This window comes from Ochotona curzoniae, unplaced genomic scaffold (assembly GCF_017591425.1).
Source record: "Ochotona curzoniae isolate NIBS_2020 unplaced genomic scaffold, NIBS_Ocur_1.0 patch106, whole genome shotgun sequence".
NCBI lineage: Eukaryota > Metazoa > Chordata > Mammalia > Lagomorpha > Ochotonidae > Ochotona > Ochotona curzoniae.
Window position 1 is genome coordinate 575919 of NW_024466647.1, and position 27852 is coordinate 603770.

Below are 27852 nucleotides of genomic sequence, written 5' to 3' on the forward strand. Positions count from 1 at the left end.
GTCCCTAGTCAAATAAAAAAGGAATGTAACTGCACCCTGCAGCCTAGTGGCTGAAGTCCTCACCTTGAATGTGCGGGATCCCATATGGACGTCCCACTTCCCATCTAGCTCCCTGCTTGTGCCTGGGAAACAGTTGAAGATGGCCCAAAGCCTTGGGATTTTGCACCTGCATTGGAGACCTGGAAGAAGCTCCTGGCTCCTCACTTCAGATCTGCATAGCTCCAGCTGTTGCGTCCAGTTGGGGAGTGAATCATCGGACAGAGGATCTTCCTCTCTGCCTCTCCTCTTCTCAGTATATCTGACTTTCCAATAAAAATAAATAAATCTTTAAATAAAATGTAATTAGCCTCAAAATACTTGTAAATTTTGTGTAGTTTGTGTTCATTGTAAAAATTAAATTAATGCAGAAAGTTAATGGGAAGAAAGTTGTAAAAGTCACCCTAAATTTTGACACATTTTGATGATTCTTCTGATGTCTGTTATGTGCATAGATATGCACCTGTCTGTGCAGGCGGGCCTTTTTTTTTTTCCCTGTGAACGGAATTCTGCTGCTTACAAATGTTTTCTGATTTTTTAACTCATTCCTGCCCATTCACAAGAAAAATCAGGGCTGTCCTCAAACACAACACAACTTGAATTTTTACAGTAATGTATATAACCCAAGCCAGTTTTAGACAAAGGTAATTTATAGAGATAACACTTTTGTTTTTATCTTGTACCTTAATGTGTATGACTTTGACTTGTTTTCCATATGCTGTTTAGTCAAGATAATATCAAAGATAGACCGTAACATTTTTAAAAAGTAGTATGTATTTACTTAGAGAAAGAAGAGAGAGAGAAACTCCCATTTGCTGGCTCACTCTCCAAATGCTTACAACAGGAGAACAGCAGGGACTGTACTAACCGAAGCTAGGAGCCATTGCTGGTTGCCATCCAGTGTTTCAGCATCTGTCTCAGCAGCAAGCTGGAGTCAGGAGTTAGAGTCAGGTTTTAAATGCAGCCACTTTATTGCTGTCTTAGTCATTAGGCTAAATGCCCACCTCCGTAACGGATATTTTAAATAACTTGTTTAACATCTCATTGCAGGCATATCTGCATGATTCTTAGGACAAAGAGATCTGCTGATGGCAGCCTTCCTCTATTGGCACCTAATTTATATATTCCTCTCAGTAAAACAAACCCCTAAAGCTAACTAGAAATGATCCCTCTCCCATTGCTGCCTCTGCCCGCTTGCTCCCATCTCGGCTTCAAGTAAGTGATCTAGGGCTGGTTTTGGGGTTAGCTACTGTTGGGGATGCCTGCATCTCATTTTAGAGTCCCAGTTATTCTGCTTCCCATCAGGCTTCCTATTAATGATCTTGGAAGGCAGCAGGCAGATGCTCAAGAACTTGGGTCTCTGCCACCTTGTGGGAGACCCTGATGGAGTTCCTGGCTCTTGGCTTTGGCCTGGGCTAGCTCTAGCTGTTGTAGGCATTTGGGGAGTGAACCAGCAGGTGCAAGAACTCTTTCTCTTGTCATGCCTTTCAAATAAATAAAAAAACAAAGTTTTAGGAAAGACTGGGTGACCCTTTTCAGCATCACTCAGCATTCTGCCTAAGGTGAATTTTGGTGATTTTTTCTTCTTTTTAGTGGCCTTAATGGCTGACTAGCCTGCCTAGTAACCTAGCTTTGTTTTTATAGAAGATCTGACTGTTATCTCAAATATCACACTTTTCATTTCCCATCTATCTAAATTTACTTCTCTCCTGGTAGTCCTATTTGTTAAATCCTTCAGCGTATTCCCCACTGTTAAATCCCTAGTCCCAGGATCTGTTATCTAGCCTGCCAAGCTCTCCCCTTAGGTCTCACTCTTTCCACCTTGCCTCTTGCACTGTCATTCTTGCTACAGTAGATCCAGTGATCTTTAAAAAAATATAGAATAAAATATTACTCTTCTGCTTGAAACTCTTGTTTTTGTGCTTGGCATCAAAGCTGAATTAATTGCCACCACCTACCAGGCCTTCAGATGATGTGTCCTTTGCTTATTCCTTGTCCAATCTCTTGCTATGTTCTCTTTCTTCTTCCTTCTTCCCCAGCTGCACTGCCCAGATATATCAGAATTTCTTCCCCAGATATATCAGGCTTGTTTCTGCTTAGACGCCTTTGCACCAGCTGTTTCCTCTGCCTGGGATGCTCTTTCTCAGAACTTTGCAAGGTTGGCCCCTTCTTGTTATTCAGGTTCAGGATTTCACTTCCTCCACAGGTCTCCTTGATCTGCCAAAGTGAAATAGCTCCTCAGTGACTGCAGCACCCTGTCTATTGTCCTCATGGAAGTTAGCAGGTACAAACTGGCTTTATATATTTGCCTGCTTATTGCCTCTTCTGTAGAGTTTAAGCATCTTGAGATCTACAGATTCTGTCTGTATTGTCCTCCTTGCATTCCTATCATTGTGAACAGTACCTAATATATTTTAAAATAAAAAGCAAAACAAAAACCAAAGCAAAATAAAACAAAAAACGAAAAACCAGTGCTCAGAAAACTGGCTGGAGAAATATGCTTTTAATACCTGGGTTTTTAGAACTGGCCACTGAAGTGATAAGGGAGGAAGGTGCACAAAAAGCATTTTCCCAGACCTGGTGAAACTGATACATTCATCATATGCAATGCATAATACATAATAAGACTCGTGACCAATAGTGAATGTAACCTTTTACAAAAAGATTTATTTATTTTTATTGGAAGGACAAGTACAGAGAGAGAAGACAAAGATCTTCCATCCGCTGGTTCATTCCCCAAAGTGGCTGCAACAGCTGGAGCTGAGCTGATCTAAATCCAGGACCAAGAGCTTCTTTTGGGTCTCCCATGTGGGTGCTGGGTCCCAAAGCTTTGGGCCATCCTCTACTGCTTTTCCAGGCCACCAGCAAGGAGCTGGATGGGAAGTGGAGTAACCAGGATATAAACCTGCACCTGGAAGGGGTCCCGGTGTGTGCAAGGCAAGGACTTTAGCCATTAGGTTACTGCGCCAGGCCCTTTAACTCTTTTTTTTTTTTAAAGATTGATTTATTTTTATTGGAAAAGCAGATTTATAGATAGGAGAGACAGAAGGCTCTTCTGTCTACTGATTCACTCCCCAAGTGCATGCTGAGGCGATCTGAAGCCAAGAGCCAGGAAGGAGCTTGTTCCAGGTCTCCCATGCGGGTACAGGGTCCTAAGGCCTTGGGTCATCTTCTACTGCCGTTCCAGGCTATCAACAGGGAGTTGGATGAAAAGTGGAGCAACCAGGACACGAACCGGTCCCCCTATGGGATCCCGGTGCATGTAAGGCAAAGATTTAGCTATTGAGTTATCAGGTTAGGCCCAGTGAATGTAACCTTTTCAAAACAAAGTAATACCATATTGAAAAGGTGGGAGTTCAAACAAACTAGAATCAGGTCAGATCCTTGGGATTTTTTGGTACTACTGCTAAATCAGTCTTTTCTTTCTTTCTTTTTTTTTTTTTTAAAGGATATTTATTTGTATTGAAAAGGCAAATTTACAGAGAGAAGGAGAGAGGGGAAGATCTTACTTCTACTGGTTCTCTCCCCAAAGGCTACAACAACCAGAGCTGAGCTCATCCAAAGCCAGGAGCCAGGAGCTCCTTCTGGGTCTTCCATGTGGTGCTACATCCCAAGCCTTTGGGTTATCCTCTACTGCTTTCCCATGACACAAGCAGGGAGGGAGCTGGGTGGGAGGTGGAGCAACTGGGACGTGAACTGGCAACAACAAAGGCTGCTGATGCCTGGAGGTGGAGGATTAGCCAGCTGAGCCGCTGTTTCAGCCCCATTAACTTCAGTCTTTAAGCTCAAAATGCACTTGTTTACGAATGATAGTTTTCATTGTTTTAAAGCATCAGTTTGAATATTCTGATTGTTTTGCAAAGGGTCATTACTGTCATTAGATTATACTATATATTTTATAATGATAGCATTTGTGTATTTTCCATGAGCCTTTTAAAATAATTAGTATGCTGTGGATGAGGAAGACTCATATCACAGTTTGAATATCCCTAAATTGAAAAGCTAGAATCTGAAATTCTCACAATATGAATCTTTTTGAGTGCTTACATTTTGCCACAAGTAGAAAATTCCAACCTTATCTCACACAGCCAAAATGTACAAAATTACCAGATATTATATTTGATTTTTGTTATTATTACTAACATATAATATGCACTTATTTTCAGGTTTGAAGTATAGATATAGATTTTGTGTTTAAACAGGCTCCAGTCCAGGAGATCTTAAAGTGCATATCAGTATTCCAAATCTTGAAAATATTCAAAATCTGGAATAGCTGTGGTCCTGGCATTTCAAATAAGGGTTATTCTACCCTTATTGTAAGGACAATATTTAAATATCTCTTAGTATAGAGTGCACCTCCAGAAGTTTATTATGTTGAACGGAAGAAGAAAATATATTCTTAAAATCTATGAAAAATTAAAATAATTTAGTATTCAATTGGCAGTACAAATTTGTTGTTTAGTTCATATACTAGTATTTTTTATTGGCTTCTGATGATAAAGAGAAATAACGAACCTAGTGGTTTATGCTAAATACATCTGGGAAGTTGTGCATTTCTTGCAGTTCTGCTTCCATCTACCAAACTACTTTGGCAAGTGGTTCTGTAGAATTGCTTCAAAGCGGTTTCGGATTTAGGGAATAAAATAGCTTCCTTGCTATACTTTATAAATTACAAGCTTCACTTCAAAACTAGATAAAGACATGTAACTTCCTCAGCTGACTTCATGTTAGTATTTTATTCAGTTCTGAGGTCAATAGTGGCAATACACAGTTGAAATTACAACTAGTAAGATCATAAAATATATTGCAGATATGTGTGAAAAAGGACATTGTGTAACTTTGTGAGGTACTAGATTAAAAAGACATACAAGATGTTGAGGCCCGTGTGATTAACGGTCTCCCTTTCCTTTTCAATTTGCATCTTATCTGAAACTGAGCACAGAGCATTGTTCTTTCCTGCAAATGAAAGTTAGGGGTGCCAAATGTAGAGGAAGCACCGTACCTTTGTGGATAGAAAGAAAACCATCTGGTACCAAAGAAAGGCCAAAAGTGGGCTGTTTTTTGTACTAACAGAATGAAAGATAAGAATTTATGTTTAACATATGACCATAAAATTACTCTTCTATGATTCTTGGCATCTTATACTAGAAACCTGTTTTAGATGTTATATACCTAGTTATCAAAGTTGAGAAATACTCGAAGAAGTTGAAAATAGAATTGTAGTAATTAGAAGCTGGGGAAAGTAGACAGGAGGGACAAGATGGGGAGGAACTGGTCAATAGCTACTAAGAGTTAAATAGGAGAGATGGATTCTGATGTACTGTTGTACAATAGGGTGATTTCATCATGGTAATAAATCATGCCAATATATAATTCCAGAAAGCTGGAATATAGGATTTTGAATGTTTTCACCTTAAAGAAATGCTAAATATTTGAGGAGATAGATAATTGGGGTACTTTTAAAAGTTTGTGGAAAACTGAAGTTAAGTGACAAATGAATTTTAGTGTAAAATATGTTTGAAATTTGTACATGGCCTTTTCATAGTGTATATTTTCCATCACCTGCTTAAAGATTCTTATGCTTGACCTGATTGATGCATTGCACAGTGTATACATATATTGAAACATTACATAAATAGGTGTCATTTTAATATGTCAATTAAAATAATGTGAAAAAACAAAAGTCAAATGTATATAACATTTTAAATATTTATCAGAGAGAGACCTTGTATCCATTGACTCCTTCCATACCCACAACAGATGGTCCTTACGCTGTGAGCTAGAACTTATTCAGATTCCCACCTGAGTGTTTGGACCCCAACACTTTGAACCCCTATCACTGCCCTCAGATTCTGCTTTGGCAGGGAGTTTGGGTCAAGTCAGGAGCCAGAGCACCCCATTGGGGATGTAGGTATCCAGCTGGCAGCTTAACTGTCAGGTGACAGATCGCTCTAAAATACATGTTCTTGAGAGAAGTAATTGAAGGAGTGTTGATGTGTGTTTTCAGAAGGCATTTGAGCTTTACTCCGAGGAAAATTAAATATTTATTTGAGAGGGAATCTTACTGTCTTGGTCCCCATGACCACTAAGGGTTTACATTTTGCTTTGTAAGCCTGTTTTTATTTTATTAATCTATTATTATTACTATTTTTTTTTATCACTGATCCATAGAGACTAGTTTACATTGGGTTTTTAAATTTTATTTATTTACTTATTTTTTAGTAATCTTTTCTCTCTCTTTTAAAGCTGCACATCACTGACTCCTGGCCCCAACTGTGATCGATTTAAACTGCATATACCTTATGCTGGAGAGACATTAAAATGTAAGTAAATGAGGACTATATTTCTCAAAATACAAATTACCATGTTAGTTTTAGCTTTATACTTTGGTTTTTATTTCTGGCTGTTAGATGTTATCTCAAGATATTTATCTCGAGTGTTTACCATTTTTTCTTATTTATTCATCACTGTTAGTTCTATTAAAGCGAAGGCAGTTGGCATGGAGCAACGTCCAGTGAAATAGGCATGCATAGAGATGCTGAATTTTTTAGGCATGCATGATAATTCTTGTATTTACTTTGACCATAGGCAGTTCTTGTGCAAAACCCCAATGAAGGGCATCCATTGCATTGAAATACCTACTGGTTAGAAATTTTTTAGGTAGCCAGCATAACTGCTGCCCCCATTATTGCTCTCTCCCTTCTGGAACCATTACTGCTAAGAACCATTGCCACTGAGGTTCCTCAGAGACACCCGGCATGAGTTAAGGAGAGGGAATGTCAGTATGTTGTCTCCTGGAAAGGGTTAGACATGCACATGGCTTACGTGGGACAAAATGTAAGATAGAGGAGCAGGCTACCTAAGGCAAATGGGACATCCTATGTTATGAGAACTGCTTTTTAAATTAATTATTAACAGAGAGTAGATATCTGCCTTTTTATATAAATTCAGTTTTTATGCTGACTACATTTTCAAAATTAAATGCATGATGGAGGCTAGGTTATGTAGGCTGACCCAAATGACTCAGGATTGACTAGAGCACCTGGACCTTGGGTGAGTACCTCATGGCTATAGTAGGCTCCATCTCCCACTGGGTAGAGCCACCATTTTCAGCCTTTGCCTGCCACTGTTAGCAGCACTGAAGCTGTACCTGTGGAAATGACAGTAGGTTTGGCTGGTTAGTATAACTAAACTCACTAGGGATCTTTTCTCGTGTGAATCTGTACTGTGGGGAATAAGGTGTCAACGTTTCTGTGTCCTTAAAAGGGGAAACAAAGAACATGGGTATTAAAGAAGAGACTTTTTTGGATTATGACCATATGTGGCCAAGAGGGACCACATCTTGGCCTCCTACAGAATCACTTCATGTTAATTTTCTAAATGCAACATTAAATGACAAATTTAGGAATGCTGACTTATTAACCTTCCATTATTAGACTGTTCTCCTGAAACCGTTAGAATACAAAAGAGTTTTTTTTACCTGCCTGAAGTAGCAAAACATATTAAATAGCTACTTTTTTTTTTCAAAAAAATTAAATTGAAAAAAAATGATCAATGTTAATCATGTAAATGATTGAAAGAGAAATAGTACTGATTTTTTTTTTTAAATGAAAGGAAGAGTCTGTTTTATTTCTTTCCTGTCCCAGGCCTGATCTTTGAAGGAACCAGTTAAAATTTGAAAACTATTTAATTTAGTTCTTCTGAGGATGATCGCTGAATAATGTGCTTTTTTTGCCTCTGTTTCTTCATTTAGCAACTTTAGACATTATCTTTGGACTTCCTGCTCTAATACATGAACCTTCAACCAGTTTTCACTATACCTCTTATCTCCTGCTGCTCTTCCTCTTTAATGCAGTGATATCACCATTATTGGTTCCTATGTTGATTACCCTGTAGTTTAAAATGTGCTTATTTTTTAAAAGGAATCTTTAAATGAACTGCTCCTAAAAGTTGTGAATAAATGTCTGGCACACAGCTCTCTTATTACTTAAGGATAATCTCTCTGTAATAATGATGAATACTGAGTTCACTTTTATTTGGTTTCCCATTAGCAAAGATAATGTTATCTGGCTCTTTACTTTTGAATATGAAGATAATTAGATAATTAGCCCTTGCATTTTCCAGCTTTTGTCTTCTGTTATTTTATATATATTTTTTGCATTTCTAAGATTGATAGCTATTCTAAATAGATAATTGCTTTTTGTGCTCTGTCCTGAAACTGTTGAATGACTAGCCTATAGGCTTGCATGATTGTCAGCATGATCTTTATTATTTTTTTGGATTTGAATTTTTTTTTTTTACTAGAATCTACATGTGGAGGAGTTTGGCAGAATAATTTCTTTGTAAATAGGTTGCCTAGTTTTTTTCTTTTTCTTTTTTTTTTTTAAGGTTTATTTGTTTATTTTAAAGACGGAGTTACAGAGAGAGAGGGGGAGAAAGAGTTATCTTTCATTTGCTGTTTTATTCCCCAAATGGCTACAGCGCAACAGTCAGGACCATGCAGGTCTGAAGATTGGAGCCAGGAGATTCTTCCAGGCCCCCTGTGTATATGCAGGAGCACAAAGAAAAGGCCACCTTTTGCTGCTTTCCCAGGCACAATAATAGGGAGTTGGATGGGAAGCAGAGTGGCCAAGACTGGAAATGGTGCCTACATGCAATGCTGGGGTCACAGGTGATGGGTTTCCATGTGATACCACAGTGTCAGTCCCAAGAGTGCCTCCACAGTACCAGATAACCTGCTTAAGTTCCATTGTTTGGACAGGCATTTGGTGTAGTGTTTTGGTTTTTAAAGATGGAGTTACAGAGAGAGAGGAGGTGGGAAGGAGAGAAAAGACAAAAAGATCTCTGCATCGGTTCACTCTCCAAATGGCTGTGATGACCAGGGCTTGTCAAGGCTGAAGCCAGGAGCCTAGAGCTTCCTCTGGTTTTCCCAGATGGGTGCAGGGGCCTTAACATTTTGGCTATCTTCTTTTGCTTTGTGAGGTGTATTGTTAGGGAGCTGGGTCAAACCTGGAGCTTCAGGGGCTGAAAATGTACTCATGTGAATGTCAGCATCACAGGTGGCCCCTTGGATACAGTGCTACCCTAGCAGGGGCCTCTTTCAAGTCTCTTATGTGGATGACAGGGGTCCAGGAACTTGTGCCATCTCCCACTGCTTTCCTAGTTTGTTAGCAGGGAGCTAGATTGGAAGAGGAGCATCCTTCAGGACTAGAACAGGCAGGGACATCAGTCATTACATTGCAATGCTGACCCCCTTTTCTTTTTTAAACTCATTTATTTATCTTATTTAAAAAAATACTTAGATAAAAACATGTGTTGCCACTCTATCAGTTTTTGAAACATTAATTTTTTTTTTTTGGTATAAGACCATTAAGATCTAAATGATTAGTGATCACAAGATTTGTGATTGAATTAAGAGGTTGATTATCACAAAAGTTGTAATTGAATTCAGTCTTCTACAACCAATATAATATGCATCTTTAAATATAAACGGACACATTGCTCAAAACCAAATAGTTTAACAATTTTCTGGGGCTAGTGCTGTGGTATAATGGTTAAAACCGTTCTCTGCAGTGCTGGCATCCTATATGGGCACCAATTCACTTGCCACATGGGTGTAGCTGCTCTGCCTCCCTGCAGATGTGTCTGGGAAAGAAAGTCCTTGGGCCCCTGCATCCATGTGGAAGACCTGGAAGAGGCACCTGGCTCACTACAGCCTAACTTTGGCTGTTGCAGCCCTTTGGGGAGTGAACCAGCAGATAGATGATCTGAAATTTTCTGCTCCTCTCTCTTAACTTTCAAATTTAAAACAAACATACATAATTGCAGATTTATGTAGTTTTATAATTTTTAGTAAGTTGTAACCTTTATAGCAAACAGAAGATCTCTTTGCCTTTTGAAAGAAGTAGACCTAGAATGAAATCATAGGGGAAAAATGAATAAATAGATATTAATTATATTCTGTGGTCAATAATAATGCTTTCATATTTTTCCTCCCAAGCAGAAAATAGTGGTGAATTCAGTGCTTTGTTGTCTTAAAACTATGTAAACAACTTTTCAATTTAAAATTTCTCATAGAATCTATTGAAAACTTGTAGTGTATCAAATTGTTTAAAATATATAGTAATTTTATCTCATAGTTTTAAGTTCAATGAAGTTAGAGACAAGGGCTGTTTTGTGTGTTAACTTGATCTTCAGTCTGCAGCACAGGAGAGATATTCCATTAGATATTTGTTAGAGGAATGAAATTGATGTATATATGCATGAGTTAATGACTCAGTGTTCAGATTTTTGGTGGTTGAGGTGTAGTGTTACACAGAATGTGGCATTCTGTTACTTGCATCAGCCTTTTGCCAACATAACTCACTCTTTAGAAGTTATTTATTATACGAGGAATTTGTAATTGGAACATTGCTCTTAACAATTCAGAAAACAGGAAGGACGCACAGTATGTTCCAGATTTGGAGTCTGAATCAATTTTATCTTTGTATATTTTACTTTGCCCCCTGAAAGAAGATGAATGAAAATAGCTTGCAGCTGAAATTTATATTTCAAAATGTTTTATGTATTAGAAAATAGTTACTTCTATAAATCTGTTTCATCTGTGAAGAAAGGAAGCTTTGTGCAGTTAATGACAATAAGAGTGAAACACAAGAGAGAAGACATATTTCAGCCCATGAATTCTAGAATTGATTTATACAGAACTACTCAAATTCAAAGTAAAATAATTGAAATAGAAACAACCAGAAGCTCATTGTACTTGAGGAATGATGCTACTATTTCCTCATCTCTTTTATTTAAAGGGAAGGGGTAACCGTTGGCTATGAAAACTATCAGAGGATATCATAAAATAAAGAGAAGTTCTTGGATTTCTCAACTGTAATAAGAAACACCCCATAAATACTCGGAGCAGGCTGAAAATGTAATCAATTTGGATTTGCATAAAAAAACATGGTAGCACCTGATATGCACCACTGAAGTGGTGATATGTTATAAGATATGGCAGAGTTGACTGAGGAATAGCCATGAGCATCATATAAATGCAGATTTATAACAACCACCACCTTTGTCATGCTTTATAGAATTTAATTCTAAAAAAAGCTGTTGTGTTTGTTTTTTTGTGTGTCCTCTTTAAATAAGGTAAGAATTGAGACTGTTTTCCTATTTTATTTTCAGTCTCTCATTTAGTGCTTGGCATTTAGAGATGCTTAATAAGTGTTTGTGGGTTGAATTAACCATGTTCATTCTTTGGATCTGGCACTGATGAGGTTTGATGAGGAAGTGACACAACTTATTTCTGCCAGTTCTTTGAATAATACTGTTTACGCAATTATGAAGCAAGATTATTGAAGTAAGTTATTGAGCAAGTCTGTGGCCAGTAAATCAGCTTGCTAACATTGATTTCAAATTTGATATTATCTTGTGTTTAAGATTTCTGTATTTCATCCCAACGATTTATTTTAATCAGGGACTGTTTGATTATAAGAAACCCATTGGAACTAACATAAAATAGGGTTTGTTTATTTGTTTTATAAGGAATCAAGTGACTTTTAATGCTGCCTGAGATCAGGAAGGTTAGCCAGGCCTTGGAAGGACTGGAAGCAGAGACCAAGGAGCTGTCATCTTGTGTCCTTCTCTGGAGCAAATTCTCCTGTAGCATATTGTAATTCTTTTGTCACTTAGTTCTTTTTATCTCCATCTTTCTCTTCAATTGGAGTAGAAAAGACTGCTGAGCCCCCTGTATGGTGACTGAATTTAAGGCCACTGGAGAGGAAGTCATTAAGCATAGGTTCTGGGAGGAGAGGGTGATTGGTAGTTGGGCTGACTGTTCCCTTGTGATGAGTTATATGACCAGGAGTTCTGGGTCATGTGTGACCAGCCTGGTTACTAGAGGTCATCTTTTACACATGTGAAGCATGAGCTGAGCAGGTACCCAAGAGAAATGTCTCACCCTGTTTTTAGCAGGCTCTCTGAAAGGCCTCCAAATGGAGCAATACAGATGTTCCCTTTATCTTTTACAAGAACAATACTGTTGTTTATCATTTGAGAGGAATGATGAATATTTCAAGGCCATTTGTGACATTGTATATAAGTCATGCCAAAAAATTATTTTCAAAGGTTTTGAAGTTGAAATATTTTCTCTTCAGAGGAAAAAAATGGGAAAAAATAACTTATACTTTGGATAAAACATTCTCTCTCAGGTCTGCAGAGGAGTAGTGTCAAATTACTGTTCATTTTCAAGGATTCATTATCACATGACTGGGTTTTAATATATGTATATATTTTAAGAATGTTAACTATAAAAATGAAACCAATCTCAGAACTGCTATTAAATGGAATGTGCCATAAAATTAATCAGTGACCAAGCATATGCTAAGATTTTTATAGACACCATGCAAATAGTCTTCCTTTCTTGAATCTGCCCAAAATTAAAGTTCCGTTTTGATCCATACCTCTGTGAGCCTGCTGCTTGTGCATGTGCATTCTAACACATGCTTCTTGTGTCTCAGATTTGCTGCAGTCAATCAGCATAGTAAGCTCAGCGTATTCCCTTCCCCCTCATTGTCCTCTAAAACCTTGACTGTGCAACACCGTGTGGAGACTGACAGGGACTTGGCACTGAAGCTTGTCAAGCAGAGCCTGGTGGTATCTGAAAGACCCAGTAGAGCCTGTGAGGAAGTTGGTTGCTTCAGTCAAAGAGATACTGAAGCTTCATTGTGTTGGTCTCACCTTTAAGAACTCTGTACTTTGTTTTATTGTACCTGAGGCTGAAAAAAGAAAAAGCAAATCTGTTAACAAGTTGGGTGTGGTAACAGGTAAGGAAGCCAAGAACCAGATCCGAGGTCTCTGGGGCAGACCCTGCAGGGTGGGAAAACTAGTAAGGCTTGTGGAGAATGGTAGGGCTTTCCTTAAATGCCAGTGAGTTTCCCTCCTTTTTAGTGAAGTTTGAGAGCATCCTGGTATCATATTAGATAAAGTATTTCTCAAAATTGATTTCTGTCTCACATCTTTGGGAAACAAGGTCAAAATTCACTGCTGTCGGGCAGGTGATGTGGGAAAAGGTTAAGCCCTTCCTGGTATGCCAGCATCCCATATCAGAATCCCTGGTCCTGATACAGCTCCAATCTAACAGGCTATACCTGAGTGGCAGTGGGTGATGGCTCAAATACTTGGGTCCTTGACATTCATGTAGAATACTGGGCGAGAGTTCTCAGCTCCTAGCTTCAGCCTAGTCCAGTCCTGGCTGTTATGGACACTTGGAGAATGAACTAGTGGATAGAAGCTGGCCTCTTAATTTACTTCTTGGGAGCCTACAAGTGAAAGTTTGGAGGATCCCGGTTCCAGACTTGGTACCCTTGACTTGTGTCTGGGGAGCCAGCAGTGGAGAAGCAGGTGTGGAGGAATAGTCACATGGTGAGCCAGCAAGCAGAGAGGATACCTTACAGCTTGAATGTTAGCCTCCAGGTGTAAAAGCTGGCTGCTGTGGCTGTAGCTATTGGCATGACAATGATATTTTATGAAAAGTTTCTTGTATGTGTAAAGTAAATAATCTGTTTGGAAACTGTTAACTGAATAATTTTTCTCTGTTTAACCCCTTTAATGCTTTTATGGACTGGAATCCTTTAGCCTGGAATTCAAAGCCAGTCACTGTCTGACATTCCAGCCTTCCAATTTGTTCCAGTTGGAAGCTGGTTTAAAGCAATCCAAGTTAAAAGTCTAGCCAACTGATTGGCTTATTGTATTTCCCAAATGCCCTGCTTTTGCTTGAGAGGTACAAGCTATGGAAATATTAAAGAGCCAGATTTGTGACATACATTCAGTTTTTCATCTGAATTCACTAATCTGCCAGCTCTGCCTGCGGAGGCTTAGGCCAGCTCTTCTACTCTCTGGTATTGCTTCCAAGGTGTCTATGAGTTTAACATTTTTACTGTGACCTGAAGGAGCTGAGCAGAGTAAAAAGCTGGACACTCTGTCCGGGAACTAGTATTTTGCATCACGCTGAGAGCATTATGTCTTCCTTGGTAGCATAGTCCATTTTACTTTCTAAAAAATCTTCTAAAAAGATTCATCGACTTAAAGATTATTATTATCTAGCACTCAAAGTATTTTTAGAGGCTAATTAGGAAGGCAGGTCACCTTTGAGTTAGAGAATGTTCTTAAAAATGCTTATTGGAAGGCAAGTAGGAAGTGCTAATTTTGTGGATCAGACATTATGTCTCTGAATTTTCTGAATCCCTTTGTCTTGGTGTTTCAGAATATTGTATTTTCTTGGAATTCATTGACTATTAGAAGTATCTTAAGAATAGCAATTACTATTACTATTTTAAATTGATAAAGTTAAAATTTGGCTTTGATGCTGATATAGTTTTTGATAAACAAGTGAGATATAATTGCTAAACATAGTGTTTATTTCATAGATAGAGGCTTACTTATATATGTTATCTCATATAATACAATAATCATGAGGTAAGAATATGAATATATTCCACTCTTTATTTAAAATTGTTTGTTTGTGGAGCCAATGTGGTAGAATTGCAAGCTAGTCCTCCACATGCAGTACCAGCATCTCATATAGGTGCTGGCTCTAGTCCTCTTGCTCCAACTCTCTGCTAAGGCTTGAGAAAGCAGTGGGAGATGGCTCAAGGCCTTGGGACCCTGGATCCATGTGGGTGACCCAAGAGAAGCTCCTGGTTCATAGCTTTGGATTGGCCCAGTTCTGGTCATTATGGCTATTTGGGTAGTAAACCAATGGATGGAACATCTCTGTTTCTCCCTCCCTCTTTCTGTAACTTTGACTTTCAATTAAAATAAATAAATCTTTAAAAATTACTTATTTGACAGGTCGAGAGACAGAGATAAAAAAAGAGATTGAAATAGCTCAGATCAACTGGTTAAGTCTCACGTTTGGGACCAGAAGGTTAAGCCACCTGTGACACCAGCATTTTATATGGGCACTTGTGCGAGTCCCGGCTGCTCTACTTCTGATCCAAATTCCTGCTGGTGTGCCTGGGAAAGCAGTGGAGGATGGGCCAAGGGCTGGGTTTCTGCACCCACATAGGAGATCTGCAGACCTTGGCTCCTGGTTTCAGCTTAGCTCAGCTCTAGCTGTTGTGGCCGTTTGGTGAGTCATTGGAGGTAAATCAGTGGGAGGAAGATCTATACCTGTCTGTTACTCTCTGTAACTCTTCTTTTCACATCAATCAATTAGTCAAACAAACAAAGGAAAAAATGTTCCCAAGTACTCATAACAGCTAAGACAAAGTCAAGAGCCAGGAGCTCAATCCTCGTCTACTACATGGATGACAAGACACCCAATTACTTGAGCCACCATTTGCTCAAAGGCACACACTAGTAGGAAGCAGGTGAAACTAGCTAAATTAAACCTAAAAATCCTATGATATGGAGTAGAGGTAACCCAGGTGGTGTTTCAGCTGCTAGATCAAATGCCCCTCTTTTATATGGTGACTTTTTAAAAAAAGATTTATTTATTTTTATTGGAAAGGCAGATTTATAGAGAGAAGAGACAGAGAGAAAGATCCTCCATCTGCTGGTTCATTCCCCAAGTGGCTGCAACAGCCAGAGCTGAGCTTTTCTGAAGCCAGGAGTGGAGAGCTTCTTGTAGGTCTCTCATACAGGTGCAAGGTCCCAGGGCTGGATGGGAAGTAGAGCAGCTGGGACATGAATAGGCACGTGCAAGGCAAGGATTTAGCCACAAAGCCATTGCGCTGGGCCCCACAGAGCGACTTTATTGAGCTAAACTACACAGGTGCTTGTATTTTGGCAGCTTAGTGCATATTTAATATGATCAACATTAGACTGCTTCCTAAAATATTTACACTATTGTACATTTTTGCTTGCAATTTATGACATTCTATTTCATATTATTTCATTGATTGTTAACCTATGGTGAACTAATTTTTATCATATAATACATTAACCTTTTAATTACGATTCAATTTCTGAACTTTGTTGTATTCCCTTGGTATGTCTTAGCACTAAGTGAATGCAACACTGTCTTGACTATTGTGGTTTTATTTATTATTATTTTTTTAAATTTAATACTACTACTTATTATCATTTTATGATACAGTTCCATAGGCCCTGGGATTTTCCCTTATGCTCTCCCCAGTTCCCTCCCCCCTCACTGAGTTCCCTCATATTATTACTATAACATAGTTCTTCATAAACAGTCATGGTAAGTTTTTAAGCAAGACAATATAAGTGCTACTACTGTTTTGTACAGCTGTTTTGGCTAGTCCAAGTCATTTGTATTTTTATAGAAATTTAAGAATCAGCTTGTCCACAAAAACTAGGACAGGGGCTGGGGTGGCTGGACAGAGAGGCACTCAACAAAATCTGTGAGGGCTGGATAGTTGAGCTGGTTAGATGGAACTAAGCTTCAATACCCATCGACATGTATGAGAGCCAAATGGGATGTGGGACAGACTGGACTAATCTGCTACACATACTGGCAAACCAGGGTAGGGGTGGGCCTGGTGGGGATTATTGTGGGTCGCTCCAACTAGGCTACAGCTCCTACTAGTTTATGTGAGGGCCATGTATGTGCTGGGCAGAACCAGGCTGGACTACAACACCCATTGGTTCCAGTGGAAGTCGGGGCTGGAAACAGAACCGACCCAGCAATTGCAACCACCAGCTGATCGGGGCGATGGACTGTGCCGGGCCCTGTACTTGCTAGTACATACAAGAATCTGGTCTCAGACAAAGTTTCTTTGGGGATCTCCCCAATCAAAATGCCGGACTCAGAACCCTAAGCAAGAAAAGACGGAAGACAGAACAGGTCAACCAACCACCTCAGCTATATACTGGCAGCAAAATACTGGACAAATGGAGACTCTGTGATGGACTATGTCAATCAGTGGATTTTTCAATGACCTCATTATGCTCGGAGTGGTGAGACTGGCAGCGATTCATGACTGGTGAACTGTCAAAACCACTTGAGCAAGTATCTTAGAGCATTCCCCATATCTGGGACCTGGGCTGGGTGGGAGACTGGGTGGGGCTTCTCCCTCAATATCCCCTTTATCTCAGATATATGAAAGAAACAATATGGAAATAATAGTGTTGCCCATTTTCCATTTTAGCCCTTGTTCCTTTTTACCCTGATTAACTATGTAAAGATTGTCAAAAATATAATAAAAAATGAAAAAAAGAAAGAATCATCTTGTCAAGTTTTTATTAAAATTCTGTTGGGATTGCATTGAATCTGTTGATTAATTCGTAGAGTTGAAGTCTATGAGGTCTGGTCTTCCAGGAGATGAAAATGTAGTATTTCTATTATCTAGATTATGCTTAATTTCTCTAGCAGTATTTTTAAGTGTTCTATATGCGGGTCTCGCTCTTTTGGCATATTTATCATTTATTCTTAAGTATTTTTTGTATTTTGTTGGTGTACATTGTTTTTTTTGTTTTCAACTTATGATTATTGCTGATGTTGAGAGAGAAAATTGCTACCACACTCCTCCTCTTAAGGGCAGTTGCTCATGGATCCTGCTGACTTGATTAATTTATCTATTAGTACTTCGATTATGATAGTTTTGCTACACAGAAAATTGCCCTTTCTACTAAGAAAAATCATAGGACACTTTTAGTTCTTATTGACCAATTTGAATATCTTTGTTTCTTTTTCTTATTACTACACTGACTAGAATCTTTACTGTATTATTGACACCTAAACCTTCGCGGACCTGGCCGCGGAGGACGCTGGACGGGACGGCTGCCCCATGCCCACTACACACAAGCCGCAGCTGCATCCATGTGGTGTGCGGCCACAGGGCGGGCCTAGCAGAGCCGCGGGTGCTAACCTCACAGGTGAGCACTTGCTGGCTTTGTTAGGCATGTCTGACTCTGCCTACTGCTCCCTAGGGGTCAAGCCGGAAGTATTGAGAATAAATACTCTCGCATTGTTGTAGATTTCAGGGGAAGGGAATTTTGCTTTTCACGATTAAATATAATGTTGATTGTATATTTTTCAGAGACGCCCTTTACTAGACTGGGGAATTTCCCTTTTTTTTTTTTTTCTGGGTAGTTGAGAATTTTTTTGTTTGTTTAGCTTTCAAAAATTATTTAGCTATTTTTACTTGTTTGAAAGGCAGAGGGAGGGAGGGAGGAAGTGAGAGACAGTGGAAAGGGGAGAGATTAATGGTTTTTCTTTCTATCAATTCACTCCCCAAATGCCTGCAATATTTGGGGTTGTGCCAAGCTGGGAGCTGGGAACCTAATCAGGGCCTGTTATATGAGTGGCTGGAACCATCACCTGCTTGCTGCCTTCCTGGGTGCATGTTAGCAAGAAGAGCTGGATTAAGCACACAGCCAGGATATGAACCTAGGAACAGCAGAGTCCTGTGAGGAATCCTAACCACTTTGCCACATGTTTGGCTGACTGTACATTAGATTTTGGAATGCTTTTCTTAATGAAAGCTTTTCACATGAGTTTTCTTTTATTATGTTATTAATATGGTAAATTTCACTGATTTATTTTGAAATATTCAACCTACCTTGCATCCCTAGAGTAAGCTCCATTTTTTTTTCTGATGTATTATCCCTTTTCTAGGTTGTTGAATTCAGTTTATTAATGTTTTTAAAATTCTGTATTTACATTCATGTATGACACTGGTTTATAGTTTTAAAAAGGCATTTTGCTGTCTTTGCAACATAGTAAAACCTAGTTCAAAATAGCATGAGTTGCTAAGTAATCTATTTTTTGAATGGTTTGTGAAGAACTTTGCGTTATTTCTTCCTTAAATGTTTGTTCGGATTTGCTAGTGAACTCAGTTGGAGAGTTGTCTTTGGGAAGGTTTAAAAGTAGAAATTAAATATCCTTTTTAGATAAAGAGCTGTTTCGACTATCTGTAATCATGGATTAGCTTTTTGCTATTCTAACACGGGCTAGATATAAATGAAAAGTGTTGATTTAAGTTTGTAATTTTGGAGGTTCACAGTTCACAGTTCAGTGGCCAATTGTTTCTGAATCTTTCGATTCTCTTGCTGGCAGCAGGCAGCACAGGGCATTATGTGGCTAGAAGAGTATGCTTACTTTGTCTATGTAGTTCTTGTAAGCCCCTGATTTTCAATTCAGTCCAGTCACTTCCTTAAGGCCCACCTTCCAGTGCCATAACTGGATTGTGTCTATCTTCTTAGTAACGTTAGCATATGACTTTGGGAGCCTCATCTTGTTCAGATCGTAGCAGTAGCTGTTACAGTTTTGTATTTTATAGCAATTTGTCCCTTCTTCCTGGTAGCTAAATTTTATTGAATTTTTTCATAATAGTTTCTTACAATTGCAAATATGTATATTGTGCAGTGATGTCATCTGTCTTTCCTGTTCCTGGAACTTTGTTTCTTCCTCTTCTTTCTTTACCAGCCTGGCCAGTGGATTATTAATTTTATTCATGTTCTTCATCTTTGTTGTATTTCTGTTATGTATTTTGTTGATATACATTCTGATCTTTAATACTCCTTTCTTCTCTGGGTGTTTTTCTATTGTTTTTCTGATTTGTTAATGTGGAAGCTGAGTTTGTTGATTTGATGTCTTTATTTGTTTTCTCATATTAGTTTTAACCATCTGTGTTTCTTCTAACCACTGTTTTAGCGTTATTCTGCAAGTTTTACAATATTGTATTTTCATGTTTTCTCATCATAACTTCTAATTTCCTTTCAGATTCATTTTTTTTTCCTTTGGCTTACAGGCTTTTTAGAAATCTGTCATTTGGTTTTTTAGAATTTTCTGGATTTTTCAGAGATCTTTTGTTTATTGATTTTGTATTTAATTTTTCTTTGGACAGAAAATATACCACTTTTTGTTATTTAAATCCTTTCAACATCATTGGGACTAGCATTGTGGTGTAGTGTGCAAAGCTGCTGCCTGTTATGCTGACATTCCATGTGGGTGCCAGTTTGTGTCCCTGCTGCCCTACTGCCGATCCAGTTCTTTGCTAATAGTCTGGGAAAAGCAGCAGAAGGTGGCCCATGTTTAGGTCCCTGCTATCCATGTGGGAGACCTGGAAGAAGCTCTTGGCTTCTGGTTGGCTGTTGTGGCCATGTAGGGAGTGAGCCAGCAGGTGGAAGATCTCTGTCTCTTCTCCTCCCATCCCCCTTCTGTAACTCAGACATTCAAATAAATGTCAGTCTTTGACAAGAAAATCCTTTTAAGTTTATTGAGACTTCTATTATGGACTGGGCTGTGTGACTGCCTTAATAAATGTTCCATATGTACTAGAAAGAATGTATTCAGTTCTTTGTTGGAGTGTTCTATAAATAACAGTTAGGTTGATTGATGCAGTTGTTCAAATGTATTGTCTCATGTTATTAATTTTTCTGTTTAGTTGTTTCAGTAGTTATTGAAAGAAGAATGTGAACATTGCAGACTATACTTATATGTTTATCTTGAATATTTGTTCTTGCTGTTCTATCAGTTTTTACCTCATTTATTTTAAAGTCTGTTAACTGTTTAGCAGTATTATTGTCTTCTTAAACTGCTACTTGTGGCCTTTGGAAATATGGTTTGCCCTGAATTCACCTTAACTATTAATATAGCATTTCTGGTCTTTTAATTTTAGCTGAGTTGTGTCTTTATATCTAAAGTGGTTTCTTGTAGGCGGCATATAATTGGACCTTGTTTTAAAATCTGACAATCTTTGCTTTTTTATAATTGGGTTGTTTAGGTAATTTGCATCTTATTTTATTTTAGTTTAATTTAGTTTAACATTTATTTGTTTTTATTGGAAAGGAAGATGTACTGAAAAAAAGAGACACAGAGAGAAAGATCTTCTGTCCACTTGTTCATTGCCCAAGTGGCCACAACAGTCAGAGCTAAGCTGATCTGAAGCCAGGAGCCTGGAGCTTCTTCTGGGTCTCTATATGGGTGCAGGGCCCCAAGGCTTTGGGCTGTCCACTACTGCTTCCCAGGCCATAAACAGGGAACTGGATGGGAAGTGGAGCCGCTGGGACCAGAACTGGCACCAATATGGGATCCTGGTGCATGCAAGGTGAGGATTTAGCCACTAGGCTCTAGTGCTGGGCCTGTCATTTACATTTGTGAAAGTATTTATTTATTTATTTATTTATTTATTTATTTAAAGGTTTTTAGGGAGAAGAAGGAAAAAGACACAGAGAGGAGGAGAGACAGAGAGGCCTTCCATCTGTTGGTTTACTTCTCAAATGGCTGCATTGGCCCAAGCTGAACTGATTTGAAGCCAGGAGCTAGGAGCTTAATCCTGGCTTTCCATGTTGGTTCAGGGACTCAAGTCCTTGAGTCACCCCCTTTTGCTTTCCCAGGCTGTAAGCAGAGAGAGCTGGATCAGAGTGGAATCGCTAGGATATGAACGGGTGCCCAATACGGCCTTTACTTACTGTGCGCAAGCTGAGGATTAGCTGTGCTGTGCCACTGTGCTGGCCCATGGGTCTTTTACATTTAAGGTGATTCTTGTTGTGTTGGTCAGTGAGTGAACATGTAGAGCATGTACCTCCTGAGGGTGTATTGTTAGTATCAACAGTTGCCTGCATTTCTATCAGTTACTTTGTGTTTCAGAGTCCTTGCTTTGTGAGACAGAATAGTTAAAGGAGAGATTTTAAAATTCTGGTCTGATCTCAGAATGAAGTTCAGGAAACTAGATCCTTTTTTTTTTTTTTTTTTTAAAGATTTATTTTTATTATTTTTTTCATTGGAAAGGCAGATATACAGAGAGGAGAGACAGAGAGGAAGATCTTCCGTCCGATGATTCACTCCCCAAGTGAGCGCAACGGACCGATACTATGCCGATCCGAAGCCAGGAGCCTCTTCCGGGTCTCCCACGTGGGCGCAGGTTCCCAAAGCTTTGGGCCGTCCTCGACTGCTTTCCCAGGCCACAGGCAGGGAGCTGGAAGGGAAGCGGGGCTGCCGGGATTAGAACCGGCGCCCATATGGGATCCCGGGCGTGCAAGGCGAGGACCTTTAACCACTTGCGCCACCGCGCCGGGCCCAGGAAACTAGATCCTTAATGGAACATTTTGGAGGACTCTACTGTGCTTCTGCTTGTTTTGAATTAGTTCTTGTTATTTATTATTATGGCCCATAAGAGCACTGATCTGCCCTCTTCTCTAGGATATTGCAGGCCGAAGTTGACACAAGACCGCCTGGGACGTTTTATTGCTACCTCCAATGGCACAGTCTAGATGAATTCAGGTTGCACAGCAGGCTTTTTGTTATTACCAGTCTCCCTTGATTTTCACAGAATCGTTATTTTGCTTTATGGGAAATAATTCATATTTCACATTGAAAAAGGTTTTTAAATTTTTTGAAAGACCAAGACTGGGGGAAGAAGAGATTGAGATGTTCTGTCTGCTGGTTCATTTTCCAAATGTCTACTGCCCAAAGCTGGACAAGGCTGAAGGCAGGAGCGAGGTATTTGACCCACATCTGCCAGGTCAGAGACAGGCACCAGGTTCTTGATCCCTCGGCTGCTGCCTCCCTGCATGAGCTTTGGTTGGAAACTGTTGTAAGCAGAGCTGGGACTTGAACCTGGGCACCTAACTTGAGATGTGGGCATTGCAATGTCCTCCAGATTTTATATTTCTGTCTTCTAACAGATATGAACCATGCCTTAATTTCCAGGATATGATATCATATACTGGAAACCATATTAACATGTACAGCTATTTAATAAATATCAGTCTATATTTGTTGAGTTAAATGTAGATATTTAACTTTATATATATATATATTTAGCTCTTCTATATATTGAAATTAAAAAGTGAGATGTTTGCTTGTTATAAATAACCTAATTCTTCATAGAACAGTGGGGCTGGCATTGTGGGACCTTGGGTAAAGCTTCCACCTGCAACACTGGCATACCACATGTGTGTCAGTTTCAATCCTGGCTACTCTATTTCCAATGAACTTTCTGCTGACATGCCAGAGAAAGCAATGGAGGATGGCCCAAGTGCTTGGACCCCTGCTACCCATGTGAGAGAAGAAATGAAGCTCCTGGTCCTGATTTCAGCCTGGCCTGTCCCTCTCTGTTGCAGCCATTTTTGGGGTTAACCAGCAGATAGGAGATCCATCTCTTTTGTTCTATCACTTTTTGAAACCATGCCATGTTACTTTCAAATCTCTTAAGAAAATCAAAATCCATCACTGATCAGAGTAATTATATTTTTATTCTTTTGCCACTTCTGTATCAGTACATTAAAGAAAAACTGTTTGTGACTTTACTCCTTGTATTTCTTTTTTGATTCCACTCCCATTTAATATCATTAGTAAGTATGTCACCAGTAAAATTTTGTTGTTTTTCTTATGTTTTTGGCTTCAGGGCTAGCTTGTACAAGGAAGGGAACAAAATGTTTGGTGGCTTTCTGTCTTCAGTTAGGCGGAACATGAGCCATTAAAAAACAAAAAACAAAAAACAACCAAAAATGTGATAAGACAGGAAGATGGAGTTTTGTAGGTGAGGGGTTTCAGATGGTCTGCTAGGAGAGTAAAGGGATCAAGAGGGAGGGGAGGTTGGGGACAGAGCTGGCTTTAGCAGAAAGAGAAAGGGTGAGTAGAACTTACGTTTTTCCTCTCTTTGGGCTTTAGAGTCTTCGCATTATTGTCTTTCTGTGTGGCAAACCTTCTGTCAGAAAATGGTGTGCAGATTTAGGCACACAAATTCATCTTTTGTGTGGTTGTATTTAATGTATAGAAAAGTTACAAGTCATTTCTAGTTCTTCCTTTGTGCTTATGCCTAAACCTCTCCATCTGGAGAAATGCCAGTTTGCCACTAAATTTAAATAAATAAGAACATGTCTCATCAATAGGGGCGGCAAATTTAGCCCCTCTTTAGAGCACTGAGCAATTTATGACCATATGTTAAATACCATAAAACAGCTTTAAAGATTTGGTCCCTGGCCATTGCCAGATTGCACCGTAAGAGTGTAGCAGCATTGCGAGGAGCTGGGAATGTTTCCTCCGGCCCTTGGAGGCCTCAGCAACTCACTGATGTCACAGCCAAAGGGGCCTGTTTTCAAACATTCCCTTTAGAAAGGTGAAATACTAAAAGATTCCATTTTGGCATTTGGGTGCAAAGAAGGCAAGACTTTTTTTTGCTTCCTAAGGGTCAGAATTAGTATGGAAAGTGTTGTGTGGGGAATGAGTAACTTGGCAGCAGTAAGTGCAGAAGGCAAGTCTAGGAATAGGTAATAGATATTCTTCTCTTCTTTTTCTTGGAGCATGAACTGGACTTTTCTATGGCATAAGCCAACCAAATATCACATTTCTCAGTTTATTTTTTGCCAACTTCCATGGTATTAATATTAATGTTAAAAATAGTTAAAAATTTTTTATACCAAAGAGCTGCCAGTTATAAGGGTTTCTTTTCTTCCAGAAGTATGAGTCATTATTTGGTGAGCTCCAAATATTAATTTTTGTTCTTACCATCATCATGGCCTGTGAGTCATTTATGGCATTCAGTGGGCTTATGGCTGAGAGAATGAAGGAATGGGCCAGCAACCATGTGATTTTGTTCACGTTGTCATCTAGGACCTTCCATGGACTTTTAATATGTGAGGAAATCACTGATTCAGGCCTGGGCAGGGTTATTAAGTGGAAATAGATAGCATTAACTTTGTACAAGATTTTTCTGATTATTCTCCCAGAAGGACCAGTCTTCTTACAAAGGGAAGTTGATGAAATTTGGCTGTTAGAGAGATCCAGGATTCCTGGCCTTGGTGGATGTGTGAGTGCCAGCCTGAGGGCTGATTTCCTGTCAGTTCCTGTGTGGTGTCCATTGCTACATCCTCTCTGTGACCACTTGGCATTGTAGGCCATCCTTTGTAACTGCTCTCCGGTAAAATCTTAGTGGTTTGATCTCAGTGTGCAGGAGGCAGCTGGCATAACTCAGTAGGAAGTGCACTTGGAGAATTGTCTCATACTTGCTAAGGTCAGGTTACACAGTATTATTATATGTTGTTGCTTTCTTCCTTGCAAAGAACACAAAACCTCAAATGTGGGTAAATTCTAAAGGTGCTGGGTAGCAATTTGAAATTGCCCTATCTTATTAGTCTATGGGCCAAACTTGAGTGGGGTCCTAGGTTTAAGTCTTGTCTATGCTTGTGAAAGACAAATCTATGCGTTAGTGGATGTTTCACTTCCATTTTAGATAGTTGTGCATATGCCTTTGGAGTTACAATATTTCTGTTTTGTTCTAGGTTTAGATTGTCAAGGGAAGTCTCATTATGTAGGATGTATTGTTGCCCAGATATTTCTTTTCTGTGTTTGTGGAATTTTCCTGTTTCTTTTCCAAGCATCCATTAAGATTGTTCTCTGATATATTTCAAACGAAGTGAAACATAGAGATATTTAAAACATTTTTTCACTATCTAATTTTAAAATTATTTCTATTTTTCATGCTAGGTTTGTGAATGTTGCGCAGTTTAGAAAAGTGATTGATTTCCCTCACATTGTGGCACCTTGATTCTCTTTGTGCAGAATTGGAATTACCTTTAGCCCTGTTCATTAAGAGGAGAACAAACTCACGTAAGAATTGATTGGGATCTTTAACAATCTATGATGGCACTGTCTATTCTATTCCTAATTCTTCTTTTCATCGTTGGAGAAGTCCTGTCTTCTATAGGATTTAAATGATAACTGATTATTGTTATTTTATTTTATGTTCTTATTTCCAACTAAGTGAACGGAAAGGAAAATGAGTTGTGTTTCTTCTTCTTGAAGATTTATGTATTTTTATTGGAAAGGCAAATTTGAAGAGAGGAGAGACAGAAAGATCTTTTGTTAGTTGATTCACTCCCCAGTTGGTCTCAAACGCTGAAACTGAGCTGATCCAATGCCAGGAACCAGGAGTCTCTCCTGGGTCTCCCATGTGGGTGCAGGGTCCCAAGACTGTGTGCCATCCTGCACTATTTTCCCAGGCCACAAGCAGGGAGCAGGAAGGAAAGTGGAGCAGCCAGGACACTAATTGGCACCCATATCGGGTCTCAGTTCATGTAAGGTGAGCCATTGTGCTAGGCCTGAGTTGTGCTTCTTTACAGAGAAGCAGTACTCTTTCCAAAGGTAGATTTTTAAAATCAGATTTGTGGACATCAGGCAACACAGAAACTTCAAAACCAGATAAGGCCTTAAGTATGGAAACCAGAGAGAAATTTGAATTTGAGACATTGAGAGTTTCAATATATGGATTCCATCCAATCAAAATCATAGCCCCTGAAATAAGATATTTTTCAACCCTGGGATCAAGACATCCTTCTCCCAACACCCATGATCTTTAAGGTCTGTGTCAGTATCTGATATATGTGGTAGATGCTCAGAAGATGTTTGTGAAATGAGTGAAACAAGAAAATTTTTTGTCTTATGTGAAAGTCTTAATTGGAAGGATGCTAATTTTGCAGATCTATCAGTGGGATGAGATATCTAAAGATTTGAAGAAGGGAAATGTAGTTAGTGCATTGAAGAAAGGGAATGAAAACGATGAAGATTATTAAATGTACCAGATTGACATGTATATTTACAAAGAATTCGGAAAAAGAATCACAAAAAAATGTTTCCCAATATTTACTAGAATAGGAATATCCAATTTTATTTTGTAAAGAACAACTCTTAATAGATTAATCTCTTACTACAGAGTGATGAGTAGTGTACTTTGGGGAAAAAAGGGTTAATTGAGTATATCCCAAGTATGGCAGAACTTTTGGTTCCATCCTTGGGATGGGTCTGATGAGCAGATCATAAAATGATTGGTTAGATATGAAATGTGTTTCTTGACAGAGTGCCCAAAGTCTGTCATGACTAGAGAATAAATGCTGTTTGCTGTTGGAATCAGTTTTGTCCTCTTGATATATAGCAAATTGCATAGTTTAATCCAGTTCGTTTTAAAAATGATTCTTACCTTTTTTCTTTCTCCTTTTCTTAAGTGGATGAGACAAATTCTATGCAATTACAGGGGTGATCTGAGTTCCGAAAGCATTTCATCTACCCATCCAGCTAGTCATTATTGGGGATCTACTTGGTCATACTGTTTGAGGGCCTCTATTGTTTAACACTGTTCTGTTTGCTCTTTTTGATACTATACAGTTTCTAATTTCCTTTTCAGCTCTGTCTGCTGCTGTCTTTTCTGACCATTTTATTCTTGCTGTTGTAATCTGCTCATCGTTCCTTGAGCATGTAATTTACTTGAGTGGAGTGAGCATGATTTTAGATGGAAAGAGAGTAGTCATAGATTAGGAGACCATTGGAGATACCTCCCGTTTTATGTGCTTTTTCACTTCTTGGCTTTACTTCTCCTCCTTCAGTATAAACTCCCTCCTTTTGAGTATGGATGGGCCTGAGACTGCCTTGACAGTAATAGATGATGCAGATAATGCTCTGTGTCTTCTGAAGGTGATCATAAAGACAGTGCAGCTTTTGTCTTCCTTAGAGGACACTTGAGCTTGGAACTCTGTGCCACTGTGTAAGAAGTGTGACTATTTTGAAGTTGCCTGGCTGTCAGGTAGCCAAACCACATAAAGAGGCCGCATGTAGGCGCCACAATTTCCAGTACTTGTTTTGGAGTTAGCCCAGCCCAAAGAAATCCTACTGGACCCCTCAAGCTAGTTAAATTCCACCAGCTGAGTGCCATTGTGTGATCTCAGTACTGGACAAAGCAGAAGAATCACCCATCTGCATTCTGCTTATATATATACCCCCTAGAATCTGTGAACACATAAAATCGTTCTTAAAGACAACGAAGAATAGAAATGGAACAAGGACCTGCAGGAGGGTAGAAGATACGAGAGCAGGAGCAGAAGTATCAAAGTCAAATCTCCTGAGGGAGGAGAAACAAGTAA

The 27852-nt window shown here is 39.0% G+C and overlaps 1 protein-coding gene across 2 annotated transcripts in view; it reads left to right on the top strand.

The window, feature by feature from the left end:
• Positions 1-27852, top strand: part of LOC121166283 (BRISC and BRCA1-A complex member 2) — a 418479-nt gene that overhangs the window by 40652 nt on the left and 349975 nt on the right. The window contains exons 1-2 of one of the 2 annotated variants that reach the window (XM_040995413.1): positions 1169-1251; positions 6283-6359. In XM_040995413.1, coding sequence (XP_040851347.1) covers positions 1199-1251; positions 6283-6359 — 130 coding nt within the window. In that variant the 5' untranslated portion in view covers positions 1169-1198. Of the gene's footprint in view, positions 1-1168; positions 1252-6282; positions 6360-27852 lie in introns of those variants that run through there. The other variant, XM_040995412.1, reaches the window with a different exon arrangement.